We start from the raw sequence: 23,724 nt of genomic DNA, 5'->3' as shown, positions 1-23,724 counted from the left end.
TAGCAAACACTACAACAAAGTAGACACTTTTTGCAAGAGAAAAAACACATTTATGACGGTATTCCGTCGCAAAAGGAAAAAACTCAACAATAAGAATAGTCTGTTGCAAAAAGTCAGTTTTTTATCCTCGTAAAAAGTGTCTCATTTTTGTTGTGAAAGTTGGACCAATTCATAACTATATAGTGAGCCAGTAATTGAGTGCCACGTTGGACATCCAGCAAATGAAGTATATATACGCGCGCACGAAGTGGGAAGAAAAGAGACATGGTCCGGTTGAGAAAAGTCGTCCCTACTGATCACAATTCTTCCAACTTATGCACGCCGGCCGATATAAATGCTCTATCGATGCGGAGAAGAAGAATGCATTTTAATATTTAAATTTTATGCACGCCGATCATCCATTATGTCATTGAAAGTTATTCAAATTTAAATATTCTGCTCGGAGGTCATTAGAATTACATCAGTACGTTCAATCTGCATGGCTCCTGCGAAGTAACAATTCATTGCATTATGACATGTGAAGTGTTGGAATATGAGGGTTTATAACCTAGAATATAATTTTGCAAATCAAAATCCTAATTCAAATCAAGTAACTTTTTATATTATACTTGAATAAAATTAAATAATCAAATAAGTCTGAGACAAGCTTGGTTATTTTTTACTGCGCTGAACGACGATCGAGTTGTATCCGCTCTAAGGATAGAATAACGCTCTTTCGTACAGAGTCAATCGCTTATCCATCCCTAATGTTCGTCCCCGAGCAAATGTCTCAAATTTATCTCCGATAGCACGGTCGCAGATTGGATGACATTCATTTCGAAATAAATGAACTCATATACCAAATTTCTCAACCAAATATATATCAGCTTGAGAAGCATTTACCAGCCTGGAGAACACGGCCCATCTTAAAAACTTGATGTGTGTGTGTGTCCGGTGTTACGTAAGTTGGAGAAGTTTCTACCTGGAAAGACACAATGTAAGGAAGGAGAAACCGAAAGGGCAGAGTTAATTGCTACATGCCATGATTTATAAAAGTATATACAATCTGATATTGTTATTTATAGCATTCTTATAGATGGGTTTTGTAAGATAAACATATTAGAAAAAAAAAATTATGAATTGTGAACTTAAGTATAGTGGTACGAGCTTGCATCAAGATGCAGGTTCAAATTTTAAAAATAGCATCTAAAAATGATGTGTACGCCATTTAATATAAAAAAAGCGAAGAAGTTTTTGTATCACAAAGAAACCGAAATTTTTATATATAAGAAAATAAATAAATAAAATATTAAAAATAAGAAAGGTACCGCAGAAATTTTAAAAATGGGAAGGCAGGAGGTTGCCATGGCGTCCCAGCGGGACGCCATGGCATACTCCAGCCCAAAAATTTCAGCTAAAAAAAAATAATTAAATTCTAGAGACGCCATGGCATACCCAGTCCCATATACAAAAGCTGAAAACGAAACTTTACTTAGCATTTTTCAGCTGAAAAAAGAGCTTTCGTGAGGTTTGTATATGGGACTGGGTATGCCATGGCGTCCCTAGAATTTAATTAATTTTTTTTTTTTTTGCTCAAATTCTTGGGCTGTATGCCATGGCGTCCCTGGTTTCTCAATTTTTTTTTTTTTCATCAGACTTGAATTTGGCATGGCGTCCCTCAGGGACACCATGGGCCGTGTACCCCTTTCTTTTTTTAAAATTTTCACGGACCCATTCTCGTTTTTAATATTTTGTTTTTCAATTTTCCTATGAGTAAAAATCACGGATTATTCAACACAGGCTCAAAACCTGATAAATGGTTTATTTAAATTTCTCTTAATTTTATTCAATCCATATGCGGTTGAAATAAATAAACTAAATATAGGGACAAATAATCTTCATGTCCCAACCATCCTTTATATTGAAAACAAAACCTACTAGTAGTGGCCCATTAATCAGTTTGAATGCCCTTCCCCCACGAATACTAGGAATTTACTCTTAATGTATTTTGCGAGTTTTTGTTACAAATCAACGTAAAAAAAAAAATTACACGTAGATAGAAAAAGGGAAATGTTTGCATGACTTATCATGCATATGTTACTTGTTCATTATATTTAAGTATACATTATGTGAATGATACTAAACTATAATTATATTTTGTATATATGAAATAAAAAGTAAGCAAATAGATCTATTCGTATGTTCTAATAAAGTTTGGAAAAAAAAATTGCTTAAAATATTTGTATATATTTTTTAATTTTATAATGAGATATTGGAGAAAATTAATAAAATATGACTACATAACTAAACCTTGTAATTTAAAAAAAATATATATGTTTTACAAGAAATAGGATTCCAAGATATACGCTTTTAAGTCTAATCCCAGAAATAAGATTCCCAGACACTTCAACCGTGAAATTAAATCTAATCTCCTATCTATTAACAAGATATATACTCTACCAATTTCAAATCCCAAGGAAAAAACTTTTCGAGAATGTGGTGTTGTTGGAGTCTGTGTCTACGGATTTTGTTTCTGGGGCTCTTTAATAAAATTTAGTTGTTTGCCCAATCTTAACCAAGAAGATAATATGATTTTTGTATTCATAACCTTGGATGAGATCAAAGAGTGTTGACTAATATGCAGGAGTTTTATCGATATTAACATGGATTGCAAGGATTAAATGAAGAAAAAAAATGTGATTAAATACAAAAACTAGCTGAGTGACGAAAAAGGCACTGATGAAAAGAAAGTGTCAGTGCGTAAGAGAATGAGATAGTGAAAATGTTGGAGAAAAGCGATGATATTTCTCCATATGGTGGTTGTTTGGTGCATTTGCCTCCTTTGCAAGATGGGCGATATCCAATTAGATAGAGTGCAATAATTGCAGTCGTTAAGTTATACATGTTGTTAGAGTTTTACATTTGAGATGGGTGTAACCTTGGAACATTTTGTTTTGATATTTTGTTGAGCTGAATCTATTAATACATTTAGCCTTGATTATTCTCTGTTGATTATATGTACACACATGAATATGTGATGAAATTGTTAATTGTTTTGATAGTTATATGTACATATTTGATGAATTTGTTGAATGTGTTGAATATGCTAAATTTGTTGTAGTTTTTAATCAAGTGTGTTGAATGTATTTTGTTGTCAAACTCATGCTGCAACAATTGGTGCAGTAAACCAAATTCGAACTGAAATAGTCGTGATTTCTCTTTCACATGATACAGCATATGAGGAAATCAAGTGATATTTCCTCTATAGTTCACCATTTCCCGACCAATTCAGTAAAGCAATATGAAAGTCCTAAACAAAACATAACATTAATATTGCCAATCACATCTAATCATACGTCCATCTACAAAAGGCCAATACGGTTCAAATTCGGATACACAATAATCCTACGTACTTGAAAAAAAAAAGAATCCCTACTGTACATCAAAAAAGAACCCCTACAGTACATAGAAACCAACTATGATGGCACATCGATTCATACCCCCTAGACTCCATTTTAGATGTTTATTTCCCATCAGGTGTAGTTGCATAATAACTATGGCTTGACCGTTTCTTCTTGTGGGTTTTCCAAGCAAACGGCCAATTCTCACCACCAGCACCCTCACTATTCTCCTCGTTATTCCCCTCGCTGTTCCTCTCTCCATCAGAAGAGGCTAGAGCCGCTGATGATGGGGTCCGCCTAGCCCTGGCCACACTATTTATTTTGCTAAGATCCTCTCCTTCCTCTACAGCTTTCATCCATTGCACATCACTCAACAAGTCAGTGTAGATCACCTCCTTGCGCTGCCTCTTGCCAAGGACTAGATTGCTTAGTGGATCTGGCTTTAATTTTAAAGAGGATTCAGGGTTGTCCTCATGGAATACCCATTCAGGCACATCATCGTCTTCCATCAGCCGCGAGCGGTACCTATTAAGAATATAACAGAACCGGATAGAATCAACCTTCTTAAAGAGCTGTGGGATTCCAGTTGGTCTTGAATCAAAGCTATTTGCAAAATAACATCCATCATGCCTCACTTTTACAAATAAAACCCAACATGCTGTAAGAACCAACAGCAAGAATGCTGAACTGTCAAAGTGAGATCCAACTTCAAATGAAGCAGGAAAAAAAAAACACTAAGTTGTTTAATGATTTGTTATTTCCGTCCTTTTTGACAGGACGAAAAATTCATTAGGTTCATAGACTTTGTATCACTCGTCAATCGAAGTATTAGTAGCTAATAGTAAAATAGAAAAAAAAAAAAAGATTTTATAGCAAATGAGATATTGAAATATTGGTTGGTATTATTCACATTTAAAGGAAAAAAGTCATGTATAATTTAAAGAATACCCTCAAGAGTAAGCCATTGAATAGAAGTACCTCTCTCTTTGACGCCTCTCTTCATCCATTTGCTCAAAAACCCAGTATTCTTCTTCATTTCGGGCTGCCAGACGATTTATTTCACGTTCACTCGGTACATCCGTGCCTAAAGAGCTCGTGCCCTTCTGCATAATTTCTTGCAACATTGCTCTCCGCTCCTTTGCTGCATTTGTAAAATAAACAAAGAGAAAAGCAAAGAAATTAGGTTCTTTGTCTAAGAAGACTATTGCCTTGAAATGAAAAAAGCATGGAATTTTCTAAAAAATCAAACAAACAAAATTTATGATGCAAATCTGACTGCAAACAAGCAACATCTATTTACAAGCTCAAAATATTTTTCATTAATTTATTAATTTATATCAAAGAAATCCTCCAATTTATAGAATATGAAATTATAAAATATATAATAGTTTCTTCTCCTTCACCAGTAAACAAGAGTTTAAATGGCATGACTGACAGGAAAATTAGCAAATCTGAATTTAAGAATTAAATTAATGAAATAACAAATCAAAGTTCCAGAAACCCTTTACCGGTGGAGGTGGTATTGAACAGGCCAGCCTGAATAACCTTGGCATCAATACCCATTTTCTGCTTGGCACGGTCTAAAATCTCCTCCTCTATCGACCCAACACTAACCAGCACAAAGACCCTGACCTCTTTCTTCTGTCCAATCCTGTGGGCTCGGTCCTCAGCCTGCTGATCCATCTGCGGGTTCCAGTCGCTGTCGAAAATAATCACTGTGTCAGCTGTCTGGAGATTCAACCCCAACCCACCGGCCCGCGTGCTCAGCAAAAACATGAAGAATGGTGAATCTGGTGCATTGAATTTCTTGAGCAGCACACCTCTCTCCTCAGTCTTGGTTGAGCCGTCAAGCCTGAGGTACTTGAAGCCATGCAGCTGGAGGTATATCTCAAGTATGTCGATCAGGCGGGTCATTTGGGAGAAAAGAAGAACTCGATGGCCAGCTCTCTCAAGTTTTGGAAGGAGCCGATCAAGTAACTCGAACTTGCCTGATGCTCTCACAATTTCCTCCTTCTGCCACATATTGTAATCATTGACAAAGAGGTAAGGATGGTTGCAGCATTTTCGCAGTTGCATTGAGAGATTTTGGAGTGACTTTGACTTTATTCCTGGTGTAAATAAAAGTTGAAAATACGAGTACAATTAGTGATGACTTATGGCATACATAAACGTTCAAGTCAAGAAAAGCTAGCAAACTCCGAAAGTGCATGAATTCTGACAAGTTTGATTTAGAATCCCTGACTTTCACATATCCGATCAAATATATGAAATAATGGTAACACATGGTGTCAGTGCAAAGTGGTAAATGAAGAGAGGCGTTTTCTATGTTATATTGCATCTGCTACTTCAATAACTACTGGCCCTTAATTTTGTTGCACTGATAAAACAATGGAACGAACAAGTTTAATACATGCAAATTGCCAAAGACACTTCGTCAAATATTGGTCCCTTAGAAGAATTCAGAAGGATATTTACCAGCCTGGAGCCCAACACGGCCCATATTGGTGACCTGACGGTAGTAGATCTTTTGCCAAGCAGAGAGGTCCGATTTTAGTATTACTTGTGTCTTTCCGGGGAGAAACTTCTCCACCTCGTCCTTTTTCCTCCTCAGTAGGAAGGGACGTAACACCTGAACACAAAAAATAAATAATAAATCATGTTTTTAAGATGACCTGAGAAGTAGTTTAAAAACTTGCAAATTAATACAATAAAATTTCAATGACCTGAGACGATTAAAAAAAAACATTTTTTTATAAAAGAGAAGCTGAAAGGGAACTATAGATTGGTCTTGTTCCACAAAAGAAAACAACTTCATTCATGATTATAAATTTTTGGGAACTAAACAGTAACAAAAGATCCTTTTCAAGGTACAAGTACCAATGTTTAACTCCAGTAAAATGGCAATCATAGATTGACAATAAGAAATAAACACAAGAATAAAACAAAAGTATGTATATATATTTACTTGGTGGAGGCGGTTTATGATTAGAAGCTCCTCTTCAGCAGTGAGAGTAACATCACATGCAAATGGCGCGTTGAACCACTCCTCAAAGTTTTGTACTGAGTTGAAAATTGTGGGTAATAGAAAGTTGAGCAAGGACCATAACTCTTGGAGACTGTTTTGTATTGGAGTACCGGTCAATAGAAGCCTGCGCCGGATGTTATACCTGATAAATTAGATATTGGATAATGGTTAGGTAAAATATGTAGACATATCAATATCAATTCAACTTGTCAAATAACAGATGGTTCCTTTAAGATGTATCCCAATTCATTTCAAAGAGACAAGCCTTACAATTAGCTTCTGAACTCTTAGCATTTTAATCAATCAGGTCAAAAGGATTTGTTTCAGTTAGACCTGTTATCTTTTGGTTTGCACCAATTCCGTCTTCACATTGGTTAGAATTACAACAGAAGAAGTTTTTGCCACAAATATTAGTTTGATAAGTTTCCTTTCTTACTAACAGAGTAACACCTAAACAATTGTCATTTGGTGAATTCTAGTTTGAGCTTTCAAATGGCTTAAGCTTACTATGTTGTTAAGGGTCAAGTCCTTTCAGGTCTTACTTTTTGGAAGGCAAGATTAATTGAACCCAATAGTTTTGAATCAGATAACCTTTTGAACCAAAAACTTGCCAAAAAAGAAAGCAGATAAGAGATACAGTCTTATTCAATTTTTCATCTTATAAATTGCAAATCAACTCAAAAAGCTAATGTAACTCTTTGAGTACTAAAATATCCTACTAGCTAAACCCTCTAGCCTCCATCTTTCATAATAAGGTTTAGAGGCATTGATAAGATGGCTTTTGATAATTTAACAGGATTTTTATTGAAACCTTAGAAAAGATAGGGACAACTTGAACAAATTAAAGCTTAAGACCACATTGAATTAAAGGAAAGTTCTAAAATAATAATGAGCAATTTACATACGTTTGTAACAATTAAATTCATCCTTGATAGATTGAAAATAGAAGAATCTACCATACCCGGTAACTAAGGTGCGTGCAAGAGCGCACTCATGGTTTTTCAACCGGTGACCCTCATCGACAATCAGATAGAACCAGTGAACCTTGTTCAGATACTTCTTGTCCTTCATTATGAGGTCATAGTGTGTCAGCAAGACACTGAACTTACCATCACCAAAATACTCTTCCCTTATTGCTTTTCTCTGTTCTGGCCGGCCATCATACAAGACCGCTGTGACACTGCATGCGTTGAGAGAATTTATGTTATAATAATGTTTCACTCTTCATAAATCAAATACGGAAAAAGAACAGAAGACTTGGAGCTGTGGCTGGACAAAGGAAAGGGCAATTTTATGTGTAACCACAGCAAAATATAAAAATATAATGCTTATAATCCACTGTAACAATCACCATGCATATCCCTGTAAATATGAAAAAATAGTATAATACACAAGATGCCCCCAGAGCAACCACTCATCTCACTAGTCTTTCTACAGATAAACAAGGAAAAAAATCATGCACACAAAATCAGATAAAAAGTATGTTCCTCCCGAGAACCATTCTTGCAAAGGCAATACCCTGTGTGGGAAATTGAATGTTTGAAACCCAGATGGGAGATCCCTTATGGATATTAAATAGTTGGGTGGCTTGACCTCCAACCTTTACTCCAAAAAAAAAAAAAAAAGTATGTTCTTCCCAATTTGTGTTTTGACTGAAGCACAACCCTTTGTATGGATTGTTTAGACATTCACCAAATTAAGTTTTTACACGGTGATCCATTAAAGAATTCTTACCGAGAAAACCTTACGAGGTCAAGGTTTACAATGTTTGCTAGGATAAATTTGAAAAGATGAGAAACAAGAATGGATTAAAGTCAAATTTTGTGCATACTAATGAGGTATCTATGATATTTCGCATTTAAAAATTTACACATATAGAAGTGCTTTTTCTTTTTTTTATAAGCATAAAAAATTTCCCCGCAAGTAAGAAAAAAATTTAGGATGAACTCTTAATTGGGACAAAACTAGGATATATAAAATAGTGTAGCTTGCCAGTGACAAATGTTAAAATAAGAAAGGAAGCTTACAAAAAAACAAAAACAAGGGAAGTAAATTTGTTTCAGAATTTTAAAAATAAAGGCAAACCTTGGTGCCCAAGTAGAGAACTCTTGGGCCCAATTTGGTAAGACGGCCTTGGGGGCTATAATCATGTGTGGCCCTGTCACACCTTTGTTCTCAATCAAGTATGCAATCAGAGCTATGGTTTGAATTGTCTTCCCAAGACCCATTTCATCAGCTAAGATTCCATTTAGATTGTTATTAAATAGCGAGAGCATCCATTGAAGCCCTTCAACCTGGTAATCCCTTAATTTTCCTCCCTGAAGACTTTTAGGTTGCTCAGTTACCTAAAGAAATAGGCAAAAAAAAAAAAAAAAAAACTGAGAAACAGGAGTAAAGAACAAATTTTCCACCTTTGACCCAGTAAAATTTAACTGCTGTGCTGTTTTTTCTATTTCAGGTGGTACCAGTAAAAGAATGGCTCTCCTATTAGGCTATTAGCTGCAGTAGTTAAGCTTGCAACTTGCACTTCTCCAATAAGAATGTAGTAAAATAGAGGACAATAAGTTCTTCTAAAGGTCATAATGTTAGTGACAGAATCCACACTATAACAACATGATCTCATAATTTTATATATTTTATTTTGTAGTTTTATTTTGTGCACATTCTGCCAGCTTTGGCTAATGTTTTAAAAATAGCTTTTTATTCTTAATGCATGTGATTCTGCATAGAATTTTTCTGTAGTTCTGTTGATCTATTACAGCTACAGTACAAAACCAATATTACCTACTTTATGTGAAACTAAAGTCTTCGATGATTATCTTTTGGGTTTATATTATTCATTTATGTGGTCTTTTTTAAAATTGCCATATGTTTTCCACTCATTTATTTTTTGCTCCCCCCTGAGGGCTGAAATGTGTGACACCTAACATTGTGAGAATTCACCCCAACCATTTGCAACCATCTAACCCTAACTATCAATAATTGGCTATGTATTCCACACAAGCATGAGCAAATTGAATTCAACATCACCTTCTCTTCAATAGCATGAACAGTGGCATTGTACTGCCTCTGCCCATCAAGCCAAGCATTACTCTTCTCTCCCTCCTCATTGAGCTCTGTAACATCATCCTCCTCTTCATCCTCCTCTTCATCATCATCATCATCATCATCTAATGAATCTGTTTTTTCCTGAGAAGAAGGGTCTGTAGAGCCAGGCTTTTTTGATACATGCTCTGCGTCCTTCTGGCGTTGGACTGCAGCACCGAGCCGAACGAGTAGGTCGTTGGTCTTGCCAAGGAGCATCTTGAGGCGCTCGTTCTTGCTCTCCTCCACCATGCGCATATATGCCTCTTGGTCATCCTTTTGTAACAATTGGAGTCGCTTCTTTTCTGTCTGGCTCACCCTCTGCTTTGACCGTGAGTGCCACAACTAAATGAGAGAAAGACACACAAAAATATACGAGTTAGATACATTAAATCAGATAGCTGCTCAATGGATGTAATATAGGTTATGATGACCCAATATAGTGGCAATTGGCAGATCAGGAAAACAGAAATGTGGTAAGAGTTATCTGATTTCTCCCAGTTCTCCAAACTGCTTTTACCTAATTCCAAGATTTGGGACTACTTTTGCAACAACAATGCCAATCCTATGTCACTGATTGCACAAAACCACCCATTACTATATCCTACAATCCAAGATACTGTACTCTGTATTCCACCCTTCAGTATTCGCATCTTGTTGTACCTTCAATTATGTAATTATGACTCAACTAACCCAACATTGTGACATTTGACCATGTGCAATAAAGCTTCATTTCATCCCTCATGTTACTGTCAACTATGCACTATCCCTCAATTTAACCTCAACAGAGCAGTACAAAGCCAAATTCCTCAATTAAGCACCTATTGTTTGACGAAACAGAAAATGAACCCATGGTATTTTAACTCATAAAAAATCGAGTACGATACCTACCGATCAGTATATGCAACAAAATACTGCTATCATATCAATCAAAACTGTACCCAGAATAGAAAATCAGTTGTGTTAAACTACAAGAGCAAAAAAACGATTGCAATAGAAATAAAGACAAAGCTGTACATTTATTTTTATAAACACAACACTATACATGTACAGATAATGCTGCATAAAAGAATGAAAAAGAAACAAGATAATTGAATCTAATAGATACCAGAACCCCATCATTTCTTTGTTTTCTCTTCTTGAAAGAAGCCTGTTCTCGCGCCTGGAATTCACGTGCAATGTTAAGGATTTCAGCAAAGAACTTCCTCTTGTTCATCTCTACCTGGTTCTTCTCCTCTTCCTCCATTCTCAACATTCTCTGGAGAAAATAAAAAGACACAAGACTTTAATGGATGCCTTCTAAATAATGAAAACATTAAACAAATTTTAAATAGAAGGCGGATGCCCCTGGAAAACAAAGGAAGTATCTCATGTGAGAAATATCATGCACATCCCTGAAAAATATACAGAGCATTATGTACGACAGTACGAGCCTACAAACATGAAGAACATTAGCTCACTCCTGCATCCATCATTACATGCCTAAACTAACCATCCATCTCATTAATTGCTTCAACCAACACAAGGGAGAAAAAAGGGGAGGGGGAGGGGGAGGGGGGCGTTTTCAGGTAATTTTAAGGAAATAGGGAGAGGGAATAAGAAATACTCCATGGTCTTCAAGGGCTTGTGAGAATATTCCCATTGTGCAGGGGCATGCGTGAAACTTTCATGTACTGTAGGTGCACACAAAAAATTGTTTCTTAAGAGAAAGAAGAATGTCTGAGCAAACCTCATTATATCTCCTCCTCCTTTGGCGGTCATCCTCATTCACAAAGGTTGGATCTCCAATGCCAAAAATGGTGGGAGGAAATGGCAAGCGCATCATGCCCCAGTCATAAAGCTGTCTCTCTGGGTTCCTGCATTTCTCTGTCAACCAATAATCCCCACTCAACTCTGTCCGGATCTTCTTCTGCAACTCCAACAACTGTGCACAGCAAAATTACATACAAGTAGTAAATAACAAGAATATAGAAAGGGTTCTTTATTTTTCTTTGCAAATCAAATCCCATAATTTAGAAAGGGTTCTTTATATTGATTGCAGTACAGCCTGCAATACAGTTTTTCAACAGCCAAATGAGTAATGGCTTTTTAAAGGGTTTTCATATTCAGTGTTTGCATTATATACACATCTTAGATTGCTCTTAAAGCAATAGATGATCGAGAATTTTGTTGTATCACAGAGTGTATGAAGTAAGGCTGGCAAGGTTTAGAAGTCAGACTGACTAGATTTTAAAGGTCAGTATCAAGATCCAGGGTGTCAGACATTCTCCAAATATAAGAAAAAAGAAAAAGACACAAGGAAATGAAGAATATATATATATATTTTTGTTATAATCTTAATGCTCCCCTCCACAAGTGCTAGTCTGTATGTGGATCCATTGTGTGCAAGAATGTTAATTGGCGAATTTGATTCATAAATGGAGAACTGGCACTAGTACTGCTTTTACCAAGCAATTAATTTGATATGCTTAAGCTCATCGGAAATCCTTTTTAATTAGTATATACTCAACAAATCTTTATGTCAACAGAGCCTTATGGGAGTTCCTTAAAAAAATGTGGTAATGCTGGATTTTAGTTAATATAATAGATGCTGCAATATTAATTACAAAGGAGGTAAAATATTGGGTCACTTCGCTAATTCTACCAAATGTTGTCTCCAGTTAGTACATACCTTTAAGCCATATAGTTCCAGCAAGCATTTCATTTGCATATCTTCACCCCTGCTTGATGGTAGAGCTGATAAAGAAAATAATGGCATTAATAAATGCATAAATTGCACATATAGAAAAAATAACTGAATGTGAAAATTATACATGATCTACTGATTTCGTTCAACCAAAATAGCCAAATTATAGAAAATAACATCTATCAATAAGTTTGCTAATTCTAGGAGCTCTAATTCAGCAGCCAAAAAGAGTATAAAACATCGCCAAGGCTAGATTTCTTAGCATTTTCCCTATAAAAGTAGTACCAGCAGGCCCAACCAACAAAATGTACCAGGACCCACTTCAGGCTCAAAGCACATTGAAGTACAAAAAAAAAATGAAGTACAAGCAATAATTTCTCTTTCTGAACTGCAATCCCTCCTCTCTCTCTCTCTCTCACCCCCCTCCCCTAGCAGACTCGTATTATCTTTTCCAAAGGAGTGTAATTTTCAGGACCAATTGACCAAGACTAGCAAGTAGAAACAGCAATAAACAAGCCTAGTCTTAGTTTGTGTCAATTGTGATGTGGCGTTAGATTTGACCATGTTCCAGGAAATCATATTTTATTCCCATAATTTGCATTTCATTCCAAAAGCAGTAGTCATTCCGACTCTCACTACCCAGACCACTCCTCATTCCGTTTGAGGTAGTGAACTGTGACTGGTTCTTTACCAATTATAACCCGGACAGTTAAAATTTTGGTAATTAAACTAGAAGTGTATTAAAGAGGCCATTTTCTGGTACTAATAAGATAGGGCTTTTATAGTGGAGATCTTTTAAAAAAATATATAGGCACATTAATCCAAACTAGAAATGTATATTTTGTCATTCTTCTTTAGCATAATCTTGTTTATTTTAAGTATTATTTCCAAATATCCCAATAATATGAGTACAAATTGTAAAGCCTCTCAGTACTAGTTATCACTTGTAAACAGAACCCAAAAAATAGCCTACCTTCAAGCTCTATCAGGCGATGCTCGATACAGCTGCTAAAACGTCTCTCTTCTAGGGATTTCAGCTCAGAGCTAGGTATGTTTTGTAGTTGAAAGCTTTGGATTGCAGCCTCTAGCTCTTTCATCAAGGTACCATCATACTCCTGAAAAGTGCAAAATAAATTAACTCTCCCAAAAAAAAAAAAAGACATACCACTGTATCAGTACACAAGCAACATCGGCATGAACAAAGTGAATTTCCTTTTATCACGTCTGTGTGGGTTTGGGAGGGTCTTGAAGTGTTGGAACATAAGAGATTCTTTCGAGAAAAAATAGTGGAGAAGAAATTTGATGGCCTCCAATTTGTGTCATTGATAGTAGTAGTTTTCCATGGAGCAGGATATATAAATGAGTTGAAAATTCATTATGAGCAACAATGCATGATCAGACAGTGAAGTTACTATTTAATTTTACAAGATGACAATATGAATTTGTTTGTATATTTAGATAACAACAAAATTAAATTAATAATTGATTTTATAATATGACAATATTGATATCTATGTATAATTGGATAACAATATAAAGCAATTTTATAGGATAAGAGCTTATAGCTCACAAGTTTATCTAATTATAGTTAAGGTAGGGAGTAGGGACTATTTACAAATAATTTATCACAGATGTTAAGAAAAATGAATTGTATTCTATTTTATCTCATTCTGAGCAGAAAATAATGTCACAAATTGTAGGAAAATAGGACGTATCGAATTCCATATCTATTACATTTAATACACTGTACACAATGAAAGCCATATGTTTATAACACATTTACCAAGAGTTAAGTTGGACAGGTACAAACTATTATACTGAAAATACAGAGGGATGAGGGTAACTGCACACATTTTTTTTTCATGAAAAATTACTAATTCAGAGATCTAATTACAAGAACAGTGATTCAAATTAACTCTTAGAACTCAATAACCTAATAATGCTTTGGAATATATCAATCAAATAAAAGAGGGGGAGGGGGGAGATAATGAACAAAGAATCTCAGAATATTGCCTGAGCAAATTTAAGATGGAAACAAAAACCTTAGCAAACCTCATAACTGTGAAAATGGAAAAATACAAACAACTACTACTCTACTAGGCTTCATCACCAGACAAAAATTCGCAATATCAAAGTGATGTACCAGGCTGAGAAAGTAATTTGCACTAACAGACATTAATTTCGGAGAAACCAAAACTAAAACTGAAATTCAAAACCGCCCTAATTGTCTTTGCAACAGTTATCATATAAACATTAGTCGAAAGCAAAACGATTAGAGATGCAAACCAAATTTCCATTCAACATACCGAATCTTTTCCCTCTTCTTCATTTTGACCATTGTATATCTCTGAAACAGCCCGGAACACATCTGGAGGAAGCGGTAGGTTTCGCGAGATCAAATTGAGCGCGGCGATCAACACTTTCGCTTTCTCTATAACACTTTCGGATGAAGACGAAGAAGAAGAAATCGATGGAGGCACAGACGAGGGGTGGATAGCTGGGTTCTCCACAGACGCCGCCATGAGAGAGAGAGAGCCCTCGCGCTCTAATTCCCTCGCAATTCAAATAGGAGGAGGCAACGGTTGATAATTCGAGGGAAATTCTTCGAGTTTCTGATTTCAATTCTTTTATGTTTTCTGATTTCGCTCTTCTTTGGTTGGGGATGGGATCGAAATCGAACAATTTACCAGAGGCGGACGCGATGAAGGGTAGGAAAGGAAATTCGAGGTAACCTATAATTTTGTCCTCCTAGTATTTATCGCTGTTATTAAAATCGGACCAGCCGGTTTTTTTTTAAAAAGCCGACCCCGTGGATATTTATAAAACAACCAGCCGGTTTTTTCTTGTTTGACAAGTAACGTAATTAAAGCAAAATAAAAAATAAAACAAGGAAGTGCACAAAATCTTTTAATATGATCTAATTTAGATCTATTTCGTTCGTACTTATATTCTATGGATTCGAAAGACGGAAAAAGTGAGAGTAATCTGCCAATCAAGATCTAGTTTATATTTTATTTCCCTATGCGTATGATTTAAAATAATTATGAACGTTATATATTCAAAAGAGAAATTATTGATTTTGATCCTATATAGATAAATAAAGAGTTCAAATGCCTCAATTTTTTGTGCCTTCATTATGTCTCTATTTTTTAAAACTCACTTAAAAATCAAAATAAAACCGTTAGATGGGATCTATGTTATTTTCTCTATTTACTCATAAAAAGCTATCATATTTCAAATTTGTTTTTATGTGAATCAATAAGTTCAAAAATCATCCACATTAGTGCATTTTTTACAAGTTCTTGATGACAATCAAAATAAAATTGAAATGTCATAATTTTTTACACGTGCATAAATAAAATGATATAGATCATATCCAATTAGGGGTGAAAACGGAGCCGGATTATACGGCGGATATCCGCTCCGTATCCGGGAATTATCTGAATCCGGATAATTCGGATTCGGATAATTCCCGAATACGGATTCGGATAATTATCGGAAATCCATAAAAGATCCGGATTCGGATACGGATTCAGATACGGAGTATTAAACGGAGCGGATATCTGGATTATCCGGATTCGGATAATTTGACCAAACCCATATAAAAGAGAAATTAAATTTGCTATAGGTGGGTTTTGAACCCATGTCCTCCCATCCCAAAGTCTTTGGACTAAGTTTCAAACCACTAGACCACAACATATTTTGTTACCATTCATTTATTTGATACTAGTATCATTCCCGTGCGTTGCAACGGAATATATTATAAGAGAAAAAAAACCTCATACAAAATGACATATTTTTATGAAAAATAGACTAATAAAAAATAATTGTTCAACAATAAAAGAATATGCCAATGTATTCTCATACAAATAAAAGGTGCAAGAGATGCATGTAGATATTTGAATTCTGAAGAGGAGAAACAAGAAAACAAAGAAAAAAAATCGCTAAAAGCCAGATAACTTATTATCAAATATCATGATATGTATAGAAAAAAAATTTGATAATATTTCTAGATTTTTCACGGCAATAGCTATAGAAACATAGAAGAGAAATAAGGAATGAAAGAAATAAGGAAACATAATTATATCGCTAAATTGGAGAGGAAGAAAATAAGGAATGAATGAAATAAGGAAACATATTATATTGCTAAATTTCAGAGTTTATTTAATTTTAATTGTAATGCATCATGTGGCGGTACGTGTGGCGGGTATATTTTTAATTAAATTTAGACTTCTACACATTATTCAGATACATTTAATCAAAAAAGACAGATTATGTAATTGAATGGTTGAGATTAAATCTGAAATTTCAACTTTCAATCGTAGCCGTTGGCGGATCGGACACCCAACGTGCTTAATAATAGAATGGAGATATATATTATATGAATAGATTATCTCTCATCTCTTATAAGTTCATTAATATTTATATTTAATGTTTTAATTAATATTTGTATCTTAGAAATTCATATATCTTAATTATCCGACCATTATTCGTTTTATATCCGTATTCGAATCCGTATCCGTGGACTATCCGTTCCATATCCATATCCGTTTAAGGCGGATTTGGTTTTGAATTTTGATATATGTTTACTATCCGTATCCGTATTCGTATCCGCTCATTATCCGACGGATGCGGATATGATATCAGCATTATCCGCTCCGTTTTCACCCCTATATCCAATGGTTTTATTTTAACTTTTAAATTTTGAATTATTAGAGTTTTTAAAAATGGAAGTATAGTGGAGGCACAAAAAATAGAGGCATTTGAACACTCCTCATAGATAAAAAGTCATTTAATTCTACCTTACATTTTTTATTCCTTTCAGATAAAAGTTTATTTATTTAGTACATTATACTGTAAATTATAACATATGAGATAAAAATAGAGGCATTTGAACCCTCTCATAGTATATTATACTGTAAATTATAACATATGAGTATATTTCTCCGAAATAAAGTTAGAATTATATTTCTTTAGTTTTCATTTTTTCTAGATATATGTATACATCTTAATTTTATTTTTTTTAAATTAAGTGATTACATAATAAGTCACCATCGTCTTTAAATATGTTGAAGTTATATATCAATATTTTTCTAGATCTAAACCATCAGATTTGAATCGAACTGTCAGATTAAAAGAGTCACATGCTTCATCTCAGAGTAGATTATTTGAATCGGATGGTCGGATCTAAACTCAAAAATTGAATTACTCAGGGATCCGGACCCAGTTTTTCGGTCCGATTTTTTTTTTCTTGGTTCGATTGTGATAACATAATATTTTTATAAATCTGTGTTAAAAAGTAGATGGGAACTGGGCTGTTGTGGGCTTGGGTTTGGTCCAGTAAGACTCTAGGACGACTCAACAGTCAATCAAGGCCCGATTTGGTCCGTTGTTATATGAAATGTTTGAACTCCAACGGGCCCGGTCAACGCAATAGGAGAACTTATTTTGTAAAGCACGAGATCTGTCGGCCGTAGAATAATTTAACAATTATGATAATCATCCGAAATAATTTTAAATAGAACATTATATATTTGAACTATGATTCATATTATAACCGTAAAAATATCAAAAATATGATACAAGTGTTGTGATATACAATTAACCATAAAGTCAATAACATGTTTATGTTTTTTTAAAAAGAAGTGGGTGTTCGTATTCTCACCGATTTCCATTACAACACGAAAATCATTACAACATTGTTTGTTCTTGGTACCACTTCTCTGGTACCGCATAATACTGAAATACAAAACTAACAAGCAAAATAATATGAAGAACATACTAGAAACAAATACATATCAATTACATATTATGCAAAATATGATACAAAACTAACAAGCAAAATTAAGGCTTCATTAGTGACAATATTACATATTATGCATAAAAGACCCTCACAAAAGTAAAATCACAAAAACTGATAGACTTCAATTAGTTCTTCTTCACTATTGCATCCACCTTCATGAATTGCTATCATCTTAACATGTTCCTCAATAGTAGTCATCCTTTGCTCAAGCATAAAGATTATAATCTGTTCTTCCTCCATTGAAATGATAAGTAAATTTCCTGCTAAATCCTTTGCATCACAAGGTAACATACAATTTAATTTAGCACAAGCATCATAATTCTGATTCTGACACCAACTTTAACTAAAGCAATGATATTTGATCCTATAACTTGCAAATTTTTGATATTTCCTTAGAAATTAATCTGTTTCTGTCTAACCAAATGTACCATAATACTGCTCCCCTAATAATTTCAACCAGATTAGTATCTTCCATAGGAATATAATTATCTATGTCCCAAAGATTTGAAATAGTTGCACAATCAAAATTGAATATATAATAGCTAGCTATCCAATTACAAATATACTTCACATAGTAACAATGAATAAACAAATGATTGTATGTTTCTGGTTCCTGGCAGAATACACAAGTTTGATCTCCTGTCCAACCCTTTTTCTGTAGATTATCCTTTGTTAATATTTAATTTTGTTTCAGCAACAACAAAAAAGATTTAAATTTCAAAGGTATCTTGGCTGCCCAAATACTTGTAAATTCTAAATTAGATATCCCTCCATACTCAAGTATATAAAGAATGAACTGAAAACCTGTCATGTGTGGACCATCTCCACATAATTCTATTATTAAAATCCTCTAATTGGAAATATTGAAATTGTGTAATGAGCTCAGACCACTCAGATTGATAAACACCAACCAGTTGTCTAGAAAATTCAATGGAAATGCAATAACATGTTTACTAAATATATATTTTTATTTTATTTAACTCGATTCGAAATATATTATAAAATTATCGAGTTAATCTATTATCAACTCATTTTATCAAAAAAAAAAAGTTACTTGTGGATGTTATGTTACCTTTCTGCACAATTGCTGTTTAAGGACGCACAAACGAATTGCTTATTGTATTTGGGAGAATGAATGTAAATATTATAACTGTATAACAGTTATATGAGGTCAAGTCTTCAAAGTTTCTAATTACGCCATATCATCTATTTCAAATTGACGATATTGATTGATTTGTAGTTGTATCCATATTAAGTGTAAAAAAATAAATAAACAAAATAACCATAGAAGTTGAAATTTTCTTGATTATATCCTATACCAACTGGAGTTGAATTATATATTTATATCCTAAACAAATCTAACTACATGCACCTAAAATTAGATATCCGAATTCGGAAAAAAAAATAAATAAATAATGGCCATCAAGAATAAATAAGTGTCTTCATTTGAAAGGAAGGATAAATAGAATATTGTAATGGGAAAATATTGATGTTTAATAAAATAAATTTAGAAACTTTGAATTTCTTACGAAGAAAAGGAGATTTCGATGTTTTGATAAGTAAATTGAAAAACTTAAAAAGTTTTACTCAAAAGAATATAAGACCAACCAATAAGGGGTGAATAGCTAATTGGATACTCGATAAAAGAATAATATTTTTGGTTTATACTTTTCAATGCCCTGACTTATAATTTCTGATACTCTAACTTATAATTCTAATTACCAATCATAATGCAAAAATTTTATTTTTATTTTAACTCTAAATTTAACCCAAATTACAAATTAAACATTCAAAAGAGAGTAAAAATTTAGAAATGATAAAGTCGATCGAGACCAATAAATCTCTACTAAATCTCAAAATCCATGTAAGCTGGTAGTTTCTCCCATGCCTCTCAAAAAAAAAAAAAAAAATCTCAAAATCCATAAAAAAAAAATAGCTGACTATGTGGTTCCGACCTGCAAGCAATCAATATTCATAGAAGCAATTAACCGATCAATCTTTATTTAAGAAGAGCATAGAAGCAATTAACCTTCATCTATTCGTTATTAATTAATGAAAAGAAAATCGATATACTACTAATATTAGCTTGGGTAACTTGGTCGACTCGCAATGGGAATATAGGTATCTGCTTTGAGATTCGTGTCAGATTAAAACGGACGACGCAGATCTCATTCTTTACGGTCCTGGCCCCCCTCTTATCACAAATTCAAATCACTTATGGTAACTCAATTTTTGACTTTGAATCTGGACCGTCTGATCTGAATTGACACGACTATTGAAGAGGTCCCGTGCCTTCCTTCTTGGTCAGATTGCCCTGAACTCTGATCGGACGGTTTGGATCTGAACTCAGATTTGAGTTGCCTCAGGGGATCCGTGCTCATCTGATTACTTCGTCCCTTCCGATCCGTAACTCGAAGCGTAATAGGATACTTCCAGTAAAAAATATCGGTAGATGCAGCACCGGAGATCTCAAGTGCCGTCGCCATTTTTAGTTCAGCAAGAGAAAATTGGCGACGAAGAAGACGAGAATGAGGCGGAGGCACTATCCATCTCCGACCAGCGAACCCTCTATCTCGTTCGCTTCTCCTCTCTTCTTAATTTCTTGCTAGGAAATTTTTTACTTGTAACCCTAAAAAAATTCATTATTGTCCTATGAAGACAAGTTATGGAAATTAAAAAGTTCGAATACTAGGGGTCGAACTGCTAAACCATGATTCTTGCTAATTTTGAAGGTGAACATTTTCGTGGCAAACGCTACTCAGTTTCTAAATTCTTTCTCTGCGCTATGCCAGGACAAGCTTTCTTTAGTTCACAGGTTTGTTTATTTCGTATATTGCTGACCCAATTGTACCAGTATCAAACCCTACGTTGTATTTCGTGATTTACCAGAATTTCTTGACAAATCTTAATCATACAGAAAACCAAATAAAAAAGAAAACACAATCTGATTACTATGCCATGGACTGAACAAGGCTGGTACCATAAATTAATCTGAATGAATTGTACACCCCCAAAAACCCAAGTGATTTTCTTTGGTACATTTGTTCACTAAAATGTTTTATCAAACTTTTGTCATATACCATCTGGTTCTCACCATCAGTTCATCACTGGAAAGTATCAGGAAAAAAGGTTTACTGTGGGTTTTGGATTTGGAGAAATATTAAAATTAAATGACACATTGGATGATACTTCCTATCAAACTGACATAGAAAATTGGATCCCAAGCTCAGCTCAGAGATTTCATCCGTTTGATAAATTGTAAAAAGAGATATATTGGGTCAAAGCAGGCAGACTGTACGAGATAGCCAAGCTAAGAAAATGCCATAATTGACCTGATTTTGCAAAGCTTTATCTAGCAGAATAATCATTTTTCTTGTTTAGTTTTGTTACAAGTATGTTTTATCATCCAACTATCTTGTTTGGTACTTGCATTACTGAAAGTTGTGAAATTCTATGGACAGAAAGATATTGAAGTTAGATGCATCCCTTACACTTCTCGAATCACATCTAAGGGGCGTACAAGAAGAACCCTCTGGAATGTCTGAAGCCAGTTGTCAACCAACTGATAATGCAGTTATGTCAAAAGACAAAACATTGGTGCCTGATGAATTGCCTGATGTGGCATGCTCATCCAGTGAACCTTCAAGGTTTGTTTGCCTCTTTTTCCCTTCACTCAGAAAACTGTTAACAGGATTGGATTTGGAGGTAATTTGCAAAAGGAAAATAATGAATAAATTAAATAAATTTGGACCTAGCTTTTATCATTTGCAAAAGGCACTATGGTTATTACAATACTGAGAACTTTTCCAACTACTATTGGTTTTTCACTACAGCCATATGATGAACCATGAGAAAATGACAAGCTCTTTTTAAATTTAAATTGCTAGTCTATATGATTGACCCACCGAATTTGATCAGAACATTTTTCATGATTGTAGTAGAATTTACAATCAAAAGTGTCAAAGTCTGAAAGGCTACTTAACAACAGTACCCCTTGATTTTCGATGAAGTACACTATTTGTAACTGATGAAATGAGTGGATCTTTCTGTGCGGGCTAGGGACCCTTTTGAAGGTCCCTTCAGAATTCGAAACTGATTGTTCACATGATATTGTGGTTCAAGATATTGAGTTTGTACCAGTCTCAGAATGCGAGGAAACTATAATTTATTAATGCAAAGAAAAGCGTGCTTTCAGTATTGTTGTTGTGTGGGCTAGGTTCCATACCAGTGTAACCTGGTACTAGTTATGAGAAACTTGAATCGTATTACATGCTTTGTACTTTTATATGATAATGCAATTGCATTCCTCTACTTTTCCTCTACTTCTTACCAGGTTTGCTGGGGAAAGTGATTGATCTTTTTCTCTCAATTTCACATTCTGAAAATTCTGACTTGTACAGTACAGTCAAAAGCAGTGCAAGATTATGGTAAAAGTTTTCCTTCTTTTTCCACTCTTCAATTTTGTTTTTGTACTTCTATGTTGCATTATGAAAAATCCATGAAAAAGCCAAGTCCACAATTGTGGCCATGACTGTGTATAATTCACCTTTCTCTGCTTTCTGTTGTTTGACTGAAGTTATCTTTCCCTTTCCAGTCATAAGTTTTCACTATTGTATTACTGAAGTACTTCTCTTTCTTCTCAGATGGGCTCATAAGTTATACAGCAGGTTTACTTGGGAGTTATCTGTATCGGCAGATTAATTACATTTTTTTTTTGTGTAAACAGCCTACCATTTGGAGAGAAAATGAGCTGTGGACACTAAATGAAGTACTTTACAAAATTTTACTATTGAAGTACTTCTCTTATGCATTTTAATGTTTCCTTTTTCTTTTTATAAATCACCTTGTTAGACCTCCAGCTTGGTTAATTATGAACGTTAGGAATGAGTGATAATGAGTGACTGGTTTCTCTATGCTTCACCATTTTATCCAGTTTATGTTCCTTTATATTGAATAGATGAGCTCTTAGGCCTCTTTTAGCTGCTATGTTGATGCTTTGCGAGATTATTTTGTTCGAAATAGGTTTTTCTTTGTAGCTAGTTTAATTTTAAATGTCTCAACTGCATATAATAAATGAACGATGTTCAGTAGGCATGCATTGTATTTCTACACTCCTGGCATTTTATGATTTTATCACACTTTTTGTTGAGAACAGACTGAAAAATATAGCCTTTGTTTTTTACTGTTTCTTATTTAACATTGGTCTCCTTTGTCAAAGAAATCCAGCTATTTTCATTTTGTCCTGTGGCTGACAATGTAACATCTAAGATATTGATGGAAAGCCAAATGTTTTTTTTGTTTTTTGTTTTTTTTTTCTTATTTAACATATATAGGATATTTGCCGAGTATGGTGATTTGTATGATTTTAAAATGCCTCAATTTGCGTAATATTTAATGTTTCTTGTTTTATTTACATAAACAAACTCACATTCAAGTACAAAATAATATTTAGATGATATTTATCTCACCTTTATGATTACACAACTTCAAATGCAGGCTCGATAGTAAAAAAAAAAAAAAGAATAGACATGTGCAATATGCTGTAGATGCATTCCTGCAAATCGTTTGCATAATATCTGGCTTAATTTTTTAATAAAGCACAATTAATTTAAGCACAGGTACACAACATGTTTAGAGGATATCTTGTTGGTTTTGGGTGATTATCTGACTTGAATAATGGGCCTATTTCTTTTTGATAAAAGTGAGGTCAGAACCTCACCGATTTCATATAATAGAAACTAGAGAT

At 34.2% G+C, this 23,724-nt stretch overlaps 2 protein-coding genes across 3 annotated transcripts in view; one reads left to right on the top strand and one right to left on the bottom strand.

Annotated features, from left to right (window-relative positions):
* The window catches only part of LOC144562227 (putative ATP-dependent DNA helicase CHR719), a 38,381-nt gene extending 23,478 nt beyond the window's left edge, over nucleotides 1-14,903 (bottom strand). Inside the window, exons 1-13 of one of the 2 annotated variants that reach the window (XM_078311409.1) lie at nucleotides 14,482-14,903; nucleotides 13,149-13,290; nucleotides 12,161-12,225; nucleotides 11,219-11,413; nucleotides 10,598-10,747; nucleotides 9,436-9,834; nucleotides 8,491-8,750; nucleotides 7,367-7,585; nucleotides 6,346-6,547; nucleotides 5,856-6,009; nucleotides 4,889-5,488; nucleotides 4,359-4,521; nucleotides 3,284-3,905 (exon numbers count right to left, since the gene is read on the bottom strand). In XM_078311409.1, coding sequence (XP_078167535.1) covers nucleotides 3,503-3,905; nucleotides 4,359-4,521; nucleotides 4,889-5,488; nucleotides 5,856-6,009; nucleotides 6,346-6,547; nucleotides 7,367-7,585; nucleotides 8,491-8,750; nucleotides 9,436-9,834; nucleotides 10,598-10,747; nucleotides 11,219-11,413; nucleotides 12,161-12,225; nucleotides 13,149-13,290; nucleotides 14,482-14,697 — 3,168 coding nt within the window. In that variant the 5' untranslated portion in view covers nucleotides 14,698-14,903 and the 3' untranslated portion in view covers nucleotides 3,284-3,502. Of the gene's footprint in view, nucleotides 1-3,283; nucleotides 3,906-4,358; nucleotides 4,522-4,888; nucleotides 5,489-5,855; nucleotides 6,010-6,345; nucleotides 6,548-7,366; nucleotides 7,586-8,490; nucleotides 8,751-9,435; nucleotides 9,835-10,597; nucleotides 10,748-11,218; nucleotides 11,414-12,160; nucleotides 12,226-13,148; nucleotides 13,291-14,481 lie in introns of those variants that run through there. The other variant, XM_078311410.1, reaches the window with a different exon arrangement.
* A 5,407-nt stretch (nucleotides 14,904-20,310) lies between these two features.
* On the top strand, nucleotides 20,311-23,175 carry LOC144561856 (uncharacterized). The gene is made up of 5 exons (XM_078310955.1): nucleotides 20,311-20,553; nucleotides 20,711-20,793; nucleotides 21,440-21,625; nucleotides 22,312-22,405; nucleotides 22,622-23,175. The coding sequence occupies exons 1-4, from the start codon at nucleotides 20,431-20,433 to the stop codon at nucleotides 22,331-22,333; spliced, it is 414 nt and encodes a 137-aa protein (XP_078167081.1). The 5' UTR covers nucleotides 20,311-20,430; the 3' UTR covers nucleotides 22,334-22,405; nucleotides 22,622-23,175.
* Nucleotides 23,176-23,724: the final 549 nt, after the last annotated feature.

Source organism: Carex rostrata, chromosome 11 (assembly GCF_964058835.1).
Source record: "Carex rostrata chromosome 11, lpCarRost1.2, whole genome shotgun sequence".
Classification (NCBI taxonomy): domain Eukaryota; kingdom Viridiplantae; phylum Streptophyta; class Magnoliopsida; order Poales; family Cyperaceae; genus Carex; species Carex rostrata.
Note: the sequence above shows the minus strand (reverse complement) of the source record. Positions and strands in the feature narration are given on the sequence as shown.

Excerpts from the sequence above, each read along its gene's own strand:
- LOC144561856 (XM_078310955.1), top strand. The coding sequence starts at position 20,431 with ATGCAGCACCGGAGATCTCAAGTGCCGTCGCCATTTTTAGTTCAGCAA. Across the intron at positions 20,554-20,710 it reads ACCAGCGAACCCTCTATCTC|GTGAACATTTTCGTGGCAAA; the intron begins GTTCGCTTCTCC and ends CTAATTTTGAAG. Across the intron at positions 21,626-22,311 it reads TCATCCAGTGAACCTTCAAG|GTTTGCTGGGGAAAGTGATT; the intron begins GTTTGTTTGCCT and ends ACTTCTTACCAG.